The 18369-nt window shown below is 47.2% G+C and overlaps 1 protein-coding gene across 5 annotated transcripts in view; it reads left to right on the top strand.

Annotated features, from left to right (window-relative positions):
* Positions 1-18369, top strand: part of POLRMT (RNA polymerase mitochondrial) — a 238297-nt gene that overhangs the window by 107298 nt on the left and 112630 nt on the right. For all 5 annotated transcript variants that reach the window (XR_013622380.1, XM_078771712.1, XM_078771710.1 and 2 more), the window contains 3 exons: positions 7826-7996; positions 12432-12602; positions 13524-13760. Coding sequence is in view for 4 of the 5 variants with exons in the window: in XM_078771712.1 (XP_078627838.1) it covers positions 7826-7996; positions 12432-12602; positions 13524-13760 (579 nt within the window). In the remaining variant the exon portion in view is untranslated. The remainder of the gene's footprint in view (positions 1-7825; positions 7997-12431; positions 12603-13523; positions 13761-18369) is intronic.

The raw sequence follows: 18369 nt of genomic DNA, 5'->3' as shown, positions 1-18369 counted from the left end.
TGTTCGTGAGAGGCCGTTGGTGAAGTGTGCGACAGGTCTGGTGTGCGAAAGAGGAGGTGTGCGAGAAAGTCTGACTCTGGGGTGTGTGAGGAAAAAGTGCGTGCCAAGGAGTGAGGGTGCTGGCAGGAGTGAGTCGGTCGTAGCGTGTGTGCGAGGGAGCACATGGAAGCGCGGTGTGGTAAGTGTTACAGAGGGTGTGATGGGAGAGTGTGCGCGAGAAAGGTGTGTGACGGACAGGTGCATGGGGAAAGAGTGCGCTGTCAAAGGCAAGGAAGAATGCACGCCTGTGGTGAGTGTTACAGAGGGTGTAACGGGAGAGTGTGCGCGAGAAAGGTGTGTAACGGGAGAGTGTGCGCGAGAAAGGTGTGTAACGGACGGGTGCATGAGGAAAGAGTGCGCTGTCAAGAGTAAGGGTGAGTGCGTTGTCAAGAGTGGTGGTGAGAGTAGTACGAGTGACACGGAGCGTGAGTTGGTTGTGACAGGTGAGCGAGGATGTACACCTGGGATGGAAGGATGCACACCTGGAATGGTAGAGCGTGAGTGGGAATGTACGCTGGAGTTGGTGGTGAGGCACGTGGTTGGGTGTGCGAATGAGAGCACACCTGTGATTGTCACAGAGGAGGTGACTGAGGAGGGGGCGCGAAGAGGTGTGTTGGTGAGGTGTGCGACCAACGAATGTGTGCCAAAGTGTTCGGTGGTCAGGTGTGTGACCAAGGCTGTGAGTGGAATGAGGGTACCTGGGTGTGTAAGGAAAGGTACGAGGAGCATGGGCACGGCTGGATGTGTGAGCAAGGAACGGGCTGCGGGGTGTAAGCATGCAGGTGAAGCATCGACGTTACACGGGTTAGAGGTTAGGTCGACTTTTAGCCGAATCGGGCCCTCGGTGCGTGCTGGGCCTCGCTTTGAACGGCCGCGTCCGTGCTCCACTAGGCGGAGCGGGCAGCCCGATAGAAAGGGTCGTCATGGCGACCACTTTTTGTTGAGGCAGTCCGGTAGGTCGAGATCGGGACATTGGATGGCTCCACGCCGAGATGGTGCGTGGGATCTTGGCCCGGGTAAACCTCCGTCCCTGCACCGAGTGCGGGACGTATCCAGCCGCTGGCACCAAACAACCCGCATTCATGGCTTGGCTTTACGAAGCCGGGCTTTGGACAGGAATTGGCGCACCGAGAGGCATTAGTGAGTAGACTGGGTGATGAGGTTAGTGTTTTGGCCCCAAAATTAGAGAAAAACAAAATTTGATGATTGGCAAAGGATTGGCAGTAATGATTGGCAGATGATGGGTAGTGATTGGCAAATTTTTGATTTGTTGAAATTTGATGTGCAAAATTGGTAGTGAGCGATGGGCCCGGTGGGTAAGGCTGGCATCCCTGCCACCCTTCCCAGGTGGGGGGCAAAGGAGCAATAGCTTATGGGGTGTATGGCAGTGAAAACTAGCCCGGGTGGGTTAGGTTATATTGTAGGGATCTAGCGAAGATGACAGTAGGTAACGTTAAGGTTAGTTAGTGACTGATACCTGTAGTGGGGACGCAGGTAGTTTAGGGTGGTTGATAATGACGTGGGAGCGCAATAGTTTAAAGGGACGACTGGGAAGCGCAAGTTTCAGAAGGGAGTAGTTAGCTGAGATGATGCCGTGTGTGTGAGAATGGAACAGGTGTGATTGCACAGGTGTGCAACTGGACAGGTGTGTGGAGCAGTGTGTGAGTAATGAGTGTTGTGGATCAGCGCGAATGCGCTTGGGGAGAGAAGGGTGCAGGTGGCACCAGGTGTGAGAGCACAGGTGTGCAAGTACAGGTGTGTGGAGAGAGTTGGAGTAAGTGGTACGGAGTGGTGTGCATGGTGCGAAGGTGTGGATGGGGGAAGAGTGGACCCCTTTCACGAGTACCCGGGGCGGGTAGTGTAAGTGTTAGGTAGAGGGTATAGGTAAATTGTGGTTGGATATTGGCATTTGTGGTGCGGTTGCAGAATGGTATTGTGGATGGGTGCATTAGTGTTGTGGAAATGGCTGGGCGTGTAGCCTGTTAGTGTGTGTAGTTGGTTGGGCACTCCACCACTGTGAGGATGTCGGCCAGGTGAGGCCGCAGGTGGGCTCTGGGAGCCGTTAGTGTCAGTGGGTGCCTGAGGATCCCGGGTGTGGATCGGGCAGCCCAGTGCCAGAGAGGGCACCGAGTGGGGAGAGCGCCAGAGGGCCTTCCCCAGGTAGTTAGGTTAGGGTAAGGAGCAGGTAAGCTCGGAGGCAACTACAGTGGTGGAGGTGTTAAGGTGGGTAGACCCGCTGGGAGAGGTACACGCCACAGCCCGGAAATTGTGCGAGGGCACCGGGAGATGAATCGGGGGAGTGAGACCCCAAATTGAAAAGCACCACAGTTTGGCCAATGGGAATTGGTTTTTAGAACCCATAGAGTAAGAGGGCCAATGGTTTGGCCGGAGAAAGACCCCGGGTAGTGTAAAGTTGTTAAAGTCATTTAGGAAATAGTTAGGATTGATGAACCTGTCGCACCATACGCAGCCACTTACCTGTGGTGATGATGACTCCACACCTGTGTTTTCTTTGTTTTGTTGCAGGAAATGAGATTGCTGTGGATTTGTGAGACGCATCACGACGTGGATGAGACATTGGGGTGATTCCATCTCTCCCTCCCTAGGAGGGACTGATGATGAATTGGTGATAGCAAATTATGATGTTGAGTTGGAGATGGCAAATTTTGATGAAAGTTGAAAATGGCAAATTTGATTGGTTAGGAGGGAGAGAAGATGAATTTGGTTTATGGGAGGAACGGGGAAGACAGTAGGGACGTTTGTTGATTTGTAAAATAGATGTTTATGGGTAGTGTTGTGTTGTGTGGATACAGTAAGGGGTAAGGGAGGGGCCATGTAGGTTACCTGGTGGGGGGGGGGGGGGGGGGGGGAGCGTACGGTAGGAACGTACCTGTCTCACCTGGTTCCCATGTGCCCCTAGTGTGCATTACCTTGTGTTGCGTGCACTTTTGCGCCCTTACCACCTTACTCACTTGTCTGCTTCTTTTGTCTCCCACCTCCGAGGATCTGGCTTTGGGGCAGAGAGAGAGGAGAGAGAGGTGCTGGCTACGCAGTTGTGGGCCTGCACTTTCGCTGCTTGCTGCCTGGATCGATACACCATATGGACCGCAATGGTTGTGGCCACCCACCATGGACCGCAGTTCTTTTGCGGCCAAGCACCACCCATGGATGGACCTATGGGTCAACGTGGCACCTATGCCATACAAGGTGAACCACTAACAGTTGGCCCCCTGACGGCCACAATAGAGAAATGGACGCGGTTGGCGCCTTTCTTTATTTTTTTGAAAGAGGCAAGAACACCAAGTGCACCACACGAAGGCAAGACCAGCGGCAGAACATCGGCCGGCTGCGACACCACCGGTGATTTATAAACACTTTATTGGTGCACCGGATGGTGCTGACTGTGTGATGGGGTGGTGCTTTTGGTGCTGGGAAGGGGTGCTCTGCACATTATTAAAGGCCGTAGGCCACAGAGCACTCGTGGGTTGGTGTATCGATGCTGGCATGCGTGCTCTCTCTATGCATAACATCTGCATGTGTTCCTCCAAAAACAGGTCCTGGATCGTAGTGTAAATATCAGCGTAGTCTTGTAAATAATGCTCCCTACCGGCTGTATGTTTAGTTTGCGAATTCTTTCCGGATTCGGTTATCCTGTGGGTGTGTTTCTGTGAGGAGAAGGGTGCAACGTCGCAGGGGGACATATTTACTCATTTGTGAGTATCTGTAAAACTGTCGCACTCAGGGTAGAGTTAATAATAGAGGGAACTACATCTGAGTGCCACACTAAAATAGGTAAAAATTTATCGGGTCGGGACGCCCCGAGGGTAGAGAAGGGTGCAATGTTGCGGATATGGCATTTGGCCTCCAGATCCGCTTGTAAATATTCCCCTATTTCCCCAATACTCCCCAACTATCCCCAATCCCCCATTCCCTAGTCCCATTGCCTGTAAATAACACTCTGTAGAACCGACCTTCCCCTTTTTCCCCCATTAAATGTCGTGCCCAGGTCCACCGCATCTCACGTAGACAACTTTCGGACATCTTGCTAGTTATTCTTAGTCTATGTCAGTTAAGGACTCGTTTCCATTAATTCTGACTCTTCGTTGCACCAGAATGTGATTATATGGCACCAGTAGTGAGTTTAGGACCTTCCCATACCTCCTCCCATCTTCTTCCCCAAACAACAACTACAACAACAACTACAACAACAACTACAACAACAACTACAACAACTACAACAACGGCGCGCGCGGGGAGTGTGCGTCCTCACTCCGGCTCGGTTAGCCGCCATTACCCATGCGCTCCACGGGGTTACCACGAAGGGGCTGGCTGTCAGCTCCTCGTCAAGGGCGGAGCCTGGTAACCCCCCCGCACCCAATAAGAAGGGCGGACCGATTCCATCTGGGGCGGAGCTAACGAGCCGAGGGCGTGTCACTCCCCGCCGGATATACGCAGCGACTTACCGGATGTGACGTCAGATGCGCCCCCAGCTTGGAAAGAGAAGTCACTACCTCCGAGCGCTGAGAGACCTCCTGCATCTTTTGGGCCGCGCTATCCTGTCCCTGAGCACAAGGTGCACCTTGTGCTGGCCATCGACCAACCCGCCTTTCCTTGCCATCAATCCCCGTGTGAGTCAGTTTTTGTCCCGTTTATCTGTCGTCTGTCGGGGCTAATATAAGAGTGTAACTAAGTGCCTGCCTTTCTATGCTGTCCCTCTTGTCGTTGTAATCTGACCTTCCGCCCTAATATAACCTCCTCCGGAGGTCTTGAGAACTGAACCCTTGGTGTCGTGTCATTTTAATCCCAGCCGTTGTGTCCTTTTCCTTCATTGATTTAGCGTAGCGCGACTCGGCAACGTTCGAGTATAATCGGGTAATTTGTGCGGACACGGCGGCCATTCCGCTCGGCCCACCATAACATCAAAGTCGTGTCTGTAACAATATATATATTTATTTATATATATTTATATATATATATATATAATTATATATACATATATATATATATATATATATATATATGTATATATATATATATATATATATATATATATATATATATGTATGTATATCAACAACAACAACATGCATTTTAAGGCCATTTTCCCTGCTAGAGCGGGGGTTAGCCTTGCGGTCCCCATGACAATCTTCTCCATTTTGCCCTATTTTCTGCATCTCTCCTTGTTAACCCCCTTGCCCGCATTTCTTCTTCCACCATCTTTAGCCAAGTCTTTCTCGGTCTTCCCCGTCCTCTACTTCCTTCTGCATTCATTTCCATCACTCTTCTCAACCAGTCACTTTCATCCTTCCTCAACACATGACCAAACCATCTCAACCTGTTCCTCTTCACAACATCAATCACAGGCTCTATTCCCATCATCTTTCGCAATTCATCATTTGTCTTCCTCTCTCTCAACGATACTCCGCACATCCATCGAACCATTCGCATTTCCACCCTTTCCAGCCTTCGTTGCTGCTCTACGTTCATAACCCATGTCTCGCTCCCATAAATCATCACACTTCTCACACATGCAGCAATTGCAGCATACACCTTTCCCTTCAGCTTCAACGACACTCCCCTCCTCATCAGCACGCCACTCAGTTCCCGAAACTTCTTCCATGCACATCTCACTCTGGCAACCGTTGCCGAGTCTGATCCACCTTCTCCATTCAGCATGTCTCCGGGGTAGCAAAATGTTTTCACACCTTCCAGCTTCACGCCGTCTCCAAGATCCAACTCAACATTTCCTCCATCTGCAGCTCCCTCTGTGCACACCTTACATTTGAATGTAGCTGCCACACTGGCTGATGACCCTCTCAGACCACTACATTTTTGATGAACCCACTCAGCGCACATTGTACATTGAATGGAGTTCACTCCGACACCCTTCCTGCACACAGCACAGGGCCACTTCCCAGTTCTTTCCACCTCACCACATGCTTTATCACTTGCCATCACCTTAGTCTTTCTGATATTCACCTTCAGACCTTTTGTCTCCAATTCCTTCCACTTGTTCATCTTTTCCTTCAGTCCATCCATACTTTCCGCAATCAACACCAGATAATCTGCATTCAACAACTCCCACGGTAAACCCTCCTTTACGTTCTGAGCCAGCACCTCCATCACAGCTACAAATAGTAGTGGACTTAGTACCGACCCCCGATGCACTCCCACCTTCACCTCAAACTCACCACTGTTCCCGTCCTTCGTCCTTACAGCTGTGCGTGCTCTTTTGTACATTGCCATCACTCCTCTGGTCAACCATTCCTCCACTCCTAACTTCCTCAATGCCCATGTCACTACTTCACATGGAACCCTATCGAATGCTTTCTCCAGATCAACAAACCCAAGAAACAACTTCTTTCTCTTCTCCATGTACTCCTCCTGCAACTGCCTCACAATAAAAAGCGTGTCTGTCGTTCCTCTTCCTGGCATAAATCTGTCAAATGTCAAATACTGAACAAAATATCACCACACCGAAACGTGTCACGACATCAAAACATTCCGTTGGCCGTATTCAGCCCGCCGGCCTGAGGTTCCCCATGCCTAGTTTAGATCAGAATAATTCACCATACCATTCATTTGAAATCCCCTGAGATTACCTCGTTGGCAATCACTTTCCTCTTGTTACTTGCAAAATCAAAGATTTTTCAAGTATATTGGTCGGCTCCGTTTGTGGTTCTGTCTGTCTGTTTGTCTGTCTGTGTCTGTTTGTCACCGGCCTACAGGTCACAATTCTAAACCGATCGCCACGAAACTTCACCACGTTGTATAAGTCGTCCCAATTGAGAAACCTATTGATTTTGAGTTCAAAGGTCGTCTGGAGGTCAAATTTCTAAAATCGCCATTTTAAATCCGATTGACTTGAAAATTGAATAGCATTTGTACATCGTCACTAAATTGGGAAACATACTATTTTTGAGGTCAAATGGTCAAAGGTCAACTTAAGGTCAAGTTTTTAAAATCATCAATTTTCATCTAAAAAGCCGTCAATTCTCAACCGATTGACTTGAAAATTGAACAGCATTTGCATATCGAGTCACTAAATTGGGAAAGATACTATTTTTGAGGTCAAAGGTCAACTCAAGGTCAACCTTCCAAAATCATCATTTTTCATCTGAAAAATCGTCACTTTTCTTCCTATTGACCCGAGCTTTGATCAAGATTGTCAATTTTAATCTTGATGAAATGGACAATTTGCTGTATCAATGGAATTTTTTTTCTTGGGGAGGGGGGGGGGGGCGTATTTTGCAAGTATCGTGCTCCGCATGACGTCTTCTTGTTTATTTATTGTCAGGTCATGTCAGTATTATTGCATTGAACCTGTATCAGGTGCCACTTATCATTTAAATCGATTATTTTCCCCTTGCTCCACTTGCGCCTCGCCTCCTCTCTTCTGAATCTCCATCCTGGTTACCCCCTTGTTAATTTGTCCGTCCCCTGTTTCCTCTATTGTCGTACATACTTGTGCATCAAACTAACGACCATCCTCTCACTCTTCTGTCATCAAATGACTTGGTTCATGGAAAGTGCCAAACTTTTGAAGAGCTTTATGTGTTTATTTCACTGCGGTGAATGAGGTGTACTTGATTGTAAGAATGTTGTTGTCACACCAACACTCTAGAGAGACACCAGCAGGGATTGAAAGTATGTCAACAGTACACTCGTGTTTTTGGTTATTCATTCAACATTATATGCACATAAGATGAATTAGTTGATTTGAACATGCACGTATCACATCTCCTCTTGCCCCCCCCCCCCCCTCCACCCTGCCCAATTTAAACAGCGTAAAGGACGAATAGAACATCTGAGGTCTCACTGGCGACAAGAGTTACCACTGGCTTTTCGTGATGCCAAGAGCAAGGTCAATCCGAGACGAGTCAGCCATTTTGGCACTTCGATCTACCCCTTCTTGCTGCTCCTGTCAGAGGATGATTACATTGACATTATGATGATGGTGTGTATTGAGACGCAAAGTTGCTGCTCGGTGTTTTTGCATGACTTGTATTTTATCACCCTTGTTGCATTTTTTACATTTTTATGGAGAAATTGTGAGGGGTTTTGCAACTATGGGCTGTTTCAACATTTCGTTTTTTATTCTGCTCAGTTCGGAACTTTGGCCATTACTTCCTTTTTATAGGTAGCATTTCCATTCCCAACCCAGTTTGCATTAACAATCAACCAAAAAGTGTGAAGTGATCTTTTCTACTCTTGTTAAACCCACCCCAATCCCTCCTTCCATCTTTCCCTCCTTGGAGTTTCCTTCTGTATCAATTTTGTCCACTCAATGCATGATCCTCTGAGTCCATCCTGTCCACTCCATGCATGATCCTCTGAGTCCATCTTGTCCACTCCATGCATGATCCTCTGAGTCCATCTTGTCCACTCAATGCATGATCCTCTGAGTCCATCTTGTCCACCCATGCGTGACCCTCTGAGTCCATCTTGTCCACTCAATGCCTGATCCTCTGAGTCCATCTTGTCCACTCAATGCATGATCCTCTGAGTGCATCTTGTCCACTCCATGCATGATCCTCTGAGTCCATTTTGTCCATGCTACCCATTTTATACAGAGTCCAGGCTCGTGGAAGTGCTCGAACACTCAACGGATCAGGACACAGCAGAACAAAAGGAACAGTCGAGAGAGGGAGGGAGGGAGTGGTGGGGGACCAACCAAGTCTGTCGTGTCTGTCACGCACTGTCACCAAAACGACTAAGTGCCCTGTCATGCCTCGATGCCACCAAGTCTGCAGCGCTTGATGGTATTCACCCAGCGCCCTGGAATGCCCTTGCTGAGATCCTGGCTGACCCTCTCGCTATCCTTTTCAACAAAACGTTATTTAGTGGAACTGTTCCCGATGACTGTCATCATACCAATCCACAAAAAGGGCCCAAGGATGAGGTCACAAATTACCACCCCATAAGCCTAACACGTGCAGTGTGTTAGGTCATGGAGAGACTTGTGAAGTCGGCAATCACCGGCTACCTGACAAACTGCTCCCTTTTCTGCAATGCTCAGCAGTGCTCCGTTTTAGTAAAAAAAAAAAAAAAATTTTTTTCTATACTCATTCGAGGCTCGTGTAAGAGCTAACACATATAACACATAGAACCTACAATAAAGGGAGTGGGAGACAAGGGGGGGGGGGGGACACAACACCACTAGAGAACAGGGACATCGGCAGATCCGTGGAAGAGAGAGGGCTGGGGCGGGGTAAATGGTACACGTACACCTTAAAAGGAGATCCTGCCTCACCAACTGCCTTACCACTGTGGAGATAGTAACCGGTATGCCAGATGAGGGGTCTTCAGTTGACATATGCTATCTCGACATCAGTAAAGCCTTTGACTCAGTCATCCACCACCTTCTCCTGAAAGAAATTACGAGCTATGGAATTGCAGGAAAATTCAAGGAGTGGCTGGCTGTATTTGTCACCTCGAAGCAGTTTAGGGTCCGTGTTGACATTGCCCTCTCTGATAGGTCTCCTGCACTGAGCAGTGTCCCTCAAGGCTCTGTCATTGGTCCCCTCCTAGTCATAATCTATATGAATGAACTGCCCGATCACCTTGTCAGCCAATGCCTGCTCTTTGCCGATGAAGTGAAACTCATCTGTAACATGAAGGAGGCCCCGACTATGCAAAGATATCTCAACTCCATCTCTGAATGGGCAGCACTTTGGGAATTGCATCTTAGCATTCCCGAATGCCAACACCTGCGTTTAGGTAGAGACGATGTACTGACCTTATCCCTACATGATTTGTTTGAGAATGCTTTTACCATCCCAGCAGCAGCCCAAATTTGGGACCTGGGGGTCAATTTAATGCCTCCTTGAACCCATCGGCTCAATGTGATGCAGTTGTGCAAATGGCCCGGCGGATGTTATTTATCATTACACGTGTCTTTATGCACAATTTATCGTTACTTCTCTTACTTCACGGGTGTTTATCCCTGCCTATTCAGCCTTTGTCCGACCTCTACTTGAATACTGTGTCCAAGTATGGTCCCCATGCCTCCAGCGTGACGTTGTTAAAATTGAACGTGTCCAACGGATCGCGACCCGGATGGTTGTTGGACTCCGTGCCATCTCAGGCCTTCCCGCCTAAACCTCTTCTCCATTCTGTATTGTACTTCTTTTTTTTTGGCAACCTAAATCCATGGATTGGGTTGCCCCGGGTAGACTTTAAAACTTGCACTGAAATACATATTACATAAAAGCACCATGAGAAATTAATTAATGAAAATGATCATCATGGGGCCAATGGCCCTGCAAAGATCATTATTATTAATGATGATGACGACGATGATGATGAAACAACAACAACAGCAGGGTTGAAGGAGAAAATAGAAGGAGACTTAGACAAACAGTGGGTGTGGGGAGGAATGCGGGTAGGGGAGGATGCATGGGGCGGACAAGATGGATACAGAAGCAAACTGTCAGGAAGGAAAAAAAGGAATTTGGAAGAAATAATGCTAGTACAATGAACAGATCAGGACAAAAGGAACTGCAGAGAGGGGTGTGGGGGTGAGGGGGGGGGGGGGGTCGAATGAGATTGAAGAGGACGTGGAAGTTGGTTCTACAGGTGGGGGGAAAGAGCAACTAAACAGTGGACGTGAGCCGTGATTCTGGATTTTGGGAGTCACACCAGGAGGGAGTTGCTGCAGAAATATTGTTATTAAATCATTTGTTGCAATCATTCTGCAGCTGCAGAAATATTGTTCGGCTCCTTCTCACCATTAAATGCATCACACTTAAGTAAATTCACTCACTTTTCATTGTTTATGTATTCTGTATTGTACGTTGGAAAACAGTACTGTAAATAAATGTAAAATAATCGACAAAAATAAAAGAATCTACTGGTGGATGGTGGAGAGTGGGAGGGTGGGTGGCAAGTACGTGAGGCCCACAGAGTTCTCCCCCATGCTCAGATTATCACTAGGGGTCCTCCAATGTTCTTCCACTTGATCAGATGATCACTGGGGGTCCTCCAAGGTTCTTCCCCCTCGTTCAGATGATCACTGGGGGTCCTCCAAGTTTCTTCCCCCTTGTTCAGATGATCACTGGGGGTCCTCCAACGTTCTTCCCCTTGTGTTCAGATGATCACTGGGGGTCCTCCAAGGTTCTTCCCCTTGTTCTGATTATCACTCGGGGTCCTCCAAGGTTCTCTCCCTTGCTCAGATGATCACTGGGGGTCGTCCAAGGTTCTCCCCCTTGCTCAGATGATCACTCAGGGGTCCTCCAAGGTTCTTCCCCTTGTTCTGATTATCACTGGGGGTCCTCCAAGGTTCTCCCCCATGCTCAGATGATCATTGGGGGTCCTCCAAGGTTCTCCCCCTTGCTCAGATGATCACTGCGGTCCTCCAAGGTTCTTCCCCTTGCACAGATGATCACTGGGGGTCCTCCAAGGTTCTTCCCCTTACTTAGATGGTCACTGGGGGACCTCCAAGGTTCTCCCCCTTGCTCTTATGATCACTGGGGGTCCTCCAAGGTTCTTCCCCTTACTTAGATGGTCACTGGGGGACCTCCAAGGTTCTCCCCCTTGCTCTTATGATCACTGGGGGTCCTCCAAGGGTTTTCCCCTTGGTCGGATGATCACTGGGTGCCCTCCAAGGTTCTTCCCCATACTCAGATGATCACTGAGGTTTCTCCAAGTTTCTCTCCCTTGCTCAGATGATCACTGGGTGCCCTCCAACGTTCTTCCCCATACTCAGATGATCACTGAGGTTTCTCCAAGTTTCTCCCCCTTGCTCTTATGATCACTGGGGGTCCTCCAAGGTTCTTCCCCATACTCAGATGATCACTGGGTGTCCTCCAAGGTTCTTCCCCATACTCAGATGATCACTGAGGTTTCTCCAAGTTTCTCTCCCTTGTTCAGATGATCACTGGGGGTCCTCCAAGGTTTTTCCCATTGCTCGGATGATCACTGGGGGTCCTCCATGGTTGCTCCTCCCTCCTCCTCCTCCCCTGGTTGCTGTGATGTGAAGGCTTCTGCTGGCTGTTAAGTAGTCCGCTGTGACCGACAATGTAATAGCGAGTTATGGGTAAATAATCACAATGTTATTTAAAGCTTTGGTATGTAATTTTCATCGAAGTTTTAAGGAAACAACCTTATCTGGAACGACGATAAGAGAGGACTTCCTGTATATTTTTTCTGAAGGTATTGCAGACTGTACACTTGGTGAGTCAAGTCTAGGAATTTTTTTTTTTTTTTTTTGTATACAACATCGAGGCTCGTGAAAGAGATTAAAATGTTCTACTTTTTTTTTTTCCTTACCCAAATTTGTTCTGCTCTATAATATCACTTTAAAGGCAAATTTGTTTTAAAAGGCAACCTTGGTTTTGAAGTTTATTGTCTTGCCATCATTTTGACTCTGCTGTTTTTCTCATATTGTTCAGGCCATTACAACTCTTCCACCAAACGGAGAGGCATTGATCGTCTTTGCCAAAGACTTGGGCAGGAAGGTGCAAAGTAGGTTCTGCATAAAATGCAAGGAGAAGATAGGTATTACTGCGCTGGTGACCAAGGTTTACGATCATTATGTGGAGTTGCTTGCATCTGATGGCAAGGTGAGTCATTGTATCATATCGCTTGTCTTTGTTGTGTTTTGAGATCGTGTTGAAACTTTCTATGCTAAATGGATTATTGTTTTTATTTGTTGACAGGAAAGATGGGAAAATGTTAGGGATGGTTGGGAGGGTGGGATGGTTGGGAGAGGGAGAGGGGGGAGTGGCGCTGGAGGGTGGGGATGGGTGGGAGAGGGGGAGGAGTGGTGAGGGAGGGTGGGGATGGGTGGGAGAGGGAGAGGAGGAGGAGTGGTGAGGGAGGGTGGGGATGGGTGCGAAAGGGAGAGGAATGGGGATGGGTGGGAGTGGTAGAGGAGTGGCGAGGGACGGGGTAGGGTGGGATAGGTGGGAGAGGGGGAGGAGTGGCAGGGGGGGAGGTTGTGAGTGGGAGAGGGGGGGAGTGTCGTGGGAGGGTGGGGAGGAGTGGCAGGGGGGGGGGGGGTTGTGAGTGGGAGATGGAGAGGGGGGAGTGGTGCTGGAGGGTGGGGATGGGTGGGAGTGGGAGAGGGGGAGGAGTGGTGAGGGAGGGTGGGGATGGGTGGGAGAGGGAGAGGAATGGCGATGGGTGGGAGTGGTAGAGGAGTGGCGAGGGATGGTGGGAGTGGGGGAGGAGTGGCGAGGTAGGGTGGGATAGGTGGGAGAGGGGGAGGAGTGGTGAGGTAGGGTGGGATAGGTGGGAGAGGGGGAGGAGTGTCGTGGGAGGGTGGGGAGGAGTGGCAGGGGGGGGAGGTTGTGAGTGGGAGAGGGGGAGGAGTGTCGTGGATGGGTGGGCTTGGGAGAGGGGGAGGAGTGGTGAGAGAGGATGGGGATGGGTGGAAGAGGAGGAGTGGGAGAGGGGGAGGGACATAAAAACTTTTTGTTGCTTCTATTATACTTTTTTGACACTTGTTGAAAGCTTTTCCACATGTTCTATCATTGCCGCAGGTACATGATAAGTTTCCACGTGAATACTGGCAGGAATTGGAAAGGGATTTGTTACACTGGTATGCATATGGTCATGAGGATGTCATTTGGCCAGACACTACAACAATGCAGCTGGGGACCTTCCTCACAAACATTATGGTGTCTGACATGAATATACCGAAGAATGCAAAGAATCCGCTCCAGCAGACGTTAATTCCAGCTGTCTATCACACCTACAACTATCAGTCCAAACGAAAGGTTGGTGCTGTGCATATGGAGACATTTCGCAGACAATGGAGACGTTTCTATCAGGATCTTCAGTTCTGCCTTTTCAGTGCTTCCTCCACTTTGAATAAGCTATGTTTAGCTGTTTTATAAGACAACACTATGTTCTTGCATAGGTAGGATTTCCAATAATGTGTATTTTTGTTGTAATTGTGTAGTTGTGTAAAACCTACATTTGCTTGCTTGTGAAACTCCCCTCTTATCTCCCCCTTTCCTTCTGATCAAGTTACTGTGATGTTCGATGGCAGGGGTTTTCAAAGGTTTTGTACTTGTAGACCCCTTAACACACACTCACCAAAACCAGAGACTCCCTCCCCACCCCGGATTCAAAGAGGATTATTATCTGGCCCAGAACGGTTTTACCTTTATCTTTTTCGTACTTTAGCTTTAACATTTTAAAATTTGAATCACAATTTAAGATGTTGCATCTCCCTTTACTCTCATTACCCTGCGCTCACGAAGTAAAAAGCGGGGTTAAGCATTCAACTGCGTACGTGTGCCGTGTGCTGTACGTGTCTCCATTTTAAAAATTCTTTTTCTCGGCAACCGTTGGTCCAATTGACACGAAAGTTTACCATAGAAGCGCCTCTGCCTGTAGAATTTTTTTATTCATAATTATGACATCATAGGTCATGTGGTACGCACGCCATCTTGGAAAAACGTTACACCTCTATATCTCCCAAACCGCTCAATGGAAAAAAATTGACACATGACTCATTGTCAAGTACTCACCATGGGGAGTAAGATATGTTGATGATGATGTCATCGGTGCCTTAATTATGACATCATAATTCGAAAATTACCACGCTTAATCTGATCAGTATGAATAAAACAAAAATTCCTGTGCAGCTGTTAGACCGATGGACACGAAATGTTCAGAATATCGGAGGCTCCTCCCGCAGAATTTTTTAATGATAATTATAACGGTATAGGTCACGTGGTACAGATGCCATCTTGGAAATAATCGAAAAAGGTTGCACCTCTATGTCTCCGAAACCGCTCCATGGAAAAATTGAAACATGGCTCATTGTCAAGTACTCCCTTTGGAGAATAAGATATGTTTATGATGATGTGATCGGTGCCTTCGTTATGACGTCATAATTCGACAAGTACAACACTTATCCGATCATTGTGAATTTTTTTTTCTCAGCAACTGTTGGTCTGATGGGCACGAAATTTTCACCATAGGAACGCCTCCTCATGTAGAATATTTTAATGATAATCATGACATCATAGGTCATGTGGTACAGGTGCCATATTGGAAAAACCGAAAAATATTGCACCTCTATATCTCCAAAACCGCTGCATGGAAAAAATTGAAACATGGCTCATTGTAAAGAACTCCATATGGGGGAATAGGTGTTGTTAACGATGACGTCATTGGTGCCATAATTATGACGTCATAGTTCGACAGGGACAACGCTTAGTCTGATCAGTTTGAAATGTATTGAGCGTGATCTATGCAACAATTATATTAGAGAATATAAATTTATGATGACATCGCTCACGTGGTCTGGCAGCCATATTGGATCAAAGAAAAAAAAAATGTTCGAAAACAGAAGAGTTGGCTCGCAACAAGTTGACTGTGCAGGGTAAGTAATCTATGAATACCATCTCGTTACCTCTGCCATCGAAGGTCGATGGAGGTTATGTTTTCACCCCTGTCTCTTTGGCTATTTGTCTGTGAACAGGATATCTTAAAAAGTTGTGGATGGATTTGGATGAAATTTGGCAGAGAGTTAGCATATGTGACGAGGACAAAATGTTTAGATTTTGGTGAATCCAGATCTGGATCTGAGAATTTTTAAAGTGATTCTTCACCATTAAGTGATACGGCTAAATACGATATATAGCAAAATACATGACCACTACACGATACATGATACACTACATGACCATTAGTTTGTGGACACCCGAACATCGAACATCTCATTCCAAAATCATGGGCATTAATATGGAGTTGGTCCCCTCATTGCTGCTATAACGGCCTCCACTCTTCTGGGAAGGCTTTCCACTAGATGTTGTAACATTGCTGCAGGGATTTGCTTCCATTGAACCACAAGAGCATTCGTGAGGTCGGGCACTGATGTTGGGCAATTAGGCCTGGCTCGCAGTCGGCATTGCAATTCATCCCAAAGGTGTTCGATGGGGTTGAGGTCAGGGATCTGTGCAGGCCAGTCAAGTTCTTCCACACCGATCTCGACAAACCATTTCTGTATGGACCTCACTTTGTGCACGGGGGCATTGTCATGCTGAAACAGGAAAGGGCCTTCCCCAAACTGTTGCCACAAAGTTGGAAGCACACAATCGTCTAGAATGTCATTGTATGCTGTATCGTTAAGATTTCCTTTCACTGGAACTAAGAGGCCTAGCCCGGACTATGAAAAACAGCCCCCGACCATTATTTCTCCTCCACCAAACTTTACAGGTGGCACTATGTATTCAGGCATGTAGCGTTCTCCTGGCATCTGCCAAACTTAGATTAGTCTGTCGGACTGCCAGATGGTGAAGCGTGATTCATCACTCCAGAGAACACGTTTCCACTGCTCCAGAGTCCAATGGCGGTGAGCTTTACACCACTGCAGCCGACACTTGGCATTGCACATGGTGATCATAGGCTTGTGTGCGGCTGCTCGGCCATGGAAACCCATTTCATGAAGCGCCCCACGAACAGTTGTTGTGATGACGTTGCTTCCAGAGGCAGTTTGGAACTCGGTAGTGAGTGTTGCAACCGAGGACAGACGATTTTTACGTGCTACGTGCTTCAGCACTCGGCGGTCCCGTTCTGTGAGTTGTGTGTGGCCTACCTTTTCACGGCTGATCTTCTGATGCTCCTAGATGGTTCCACTTCACAATAACAGCACTTACAGTTGATCGGGGAAGCTCTAGCAGGGCAGAAATGTGATGAACTGACTTGTTGGAAAGGTGGCATCCAGTAACGGTGCCATGTTGAAAGTCACTGAGCTCTTCAGAGGGCCCATTCAACTGCCAATGTTTGTCTCTGGAGATTGCATTGTTATGTGTTTGATTATATATACCTGTAAGCAATGGGTGCAGCTGAAATAGCTGAATCCACTGATTAGAAGCGGTGTCTGCATACTTTTGGTCATGTAGTGTATCTCAAACTTTATGGATTGTTCAGACAAAACTTGATGGATAGGTAGTGTGTATGATGACAAATCGATTTGATTTTGGTGAAGATCCGCGGTAGAGATACTGGTACAGCAACCCGCTATAGCGGCACAGATACGGCGATCCACGATAGCGATACTGGTACGATGATCCACGGTAGCCACACTGGTACGGCGATCCACGATAGCGATACCGGTACGATGATCCACGGTAGCCACACCGGTACGACGATCCGCGGTGGCGACACTGGTACGACGATCTGCGGTAGCAACACCGGTATGACGATCCGCGATAGCGAGACCGGTATGACGATCCACAGCAGCGACACCGGCACGACGATCCGCGATAGCGATTCCGAAACGGCATTCCGCGATAGCGATACTGTTACGAAACAGCTGATTTTATTCTGAAATAATCAGAATAACTACAATTTAGCACAGGCGGAGGTGTTAAGTTGGTGTGTGATTTTGAAGGTGATTGGTTACACCTGAGCTGATTTACAATTGCTATTTTAAAGGGGGGTGGATACTTATCCAAACAACATTTTCTAGTTTTGTATTTTTAATTATTTTTCTGAAATTTGGAGAATTTTTCTCTTGGAAGTTGTTGGTTACGATGTGTAAATAAAGGCAGAGAAGTCTGATTTAATGCATTTTAATTCCAGGCTATAAGGCAACAAAAGGTGAATGTTTTGAAAGAGGGTGTAGACATTCTATAGGTGCTGTCTAGGATGCTCAAGGTGCTGAAAGCCAAATGTTGCTTGTCAGCTAAATGTCTTGGCTTTGCCCAATATTTATCATACACAAAAGCAGTGTTGGTAAAGAATTACACCAATAAAAATTCGACAAACAGAAAATTGGTGTTTCACTCTCCCAAACTGCAAAAATCTCAAAATGCTAATTTCTGTGAATTGCACACATTTTCTTTTCCCAATATAGTAGGTACTGTAGAATTGTTCCTAGCGACTTCCGACCCATTTTTTTGTCATACGTCATAATTGCCCAATAACAATGAAGGTCATAATTGTCGTTGTATGTCAAAACACTGTAAGCCAGAATTGCTTAGTTATTCCCCTCTCCCCCTCTGTTTTCTCTTTGTTAATTGTTATCCAGTCTTACATTCCATAAACCAGAGTGAATTGCCTTCAGATAGATTATTTGAATTTCCATGTAAAGTACTCAATGACAGGTTACTATTATGTTATCACTGAGTTGTGTTACAGACATATTAATTGTATTATTTCACCAGTGTTGTAAACCGGTATTAACATTTAATTTTGTTGTGGGCGACTGTTTTGCAATTTGGAAAACTAATTGTTTTCAGGAGAAGGAATTCAGTGCTTTTGGGTGAAGAAAGTTGTTTGGGCTGTATAATGTCCAAGTTGGTTTGTTGAATGTCACAATGAACCTTGCCAAGGCTGAATTGGCATAAATAAGAGAAACACCATATC

This window comes from Myxine glutinosa, chromosome 2, assembly GCF_964187855.1.
Source record: "Myxine glutinosa chromosome 2, kmMyxGlut1.1, whole genome shotgun sequence".
NCBI lineage: Eukaryota > Metazoa > Chordata > Myxini > Myxiniformes > Myxinidae > Myxine > Myxine glutinosa.
This window is presented reverse-complemented; position numbering and strand designations above follow the sequence as displayed.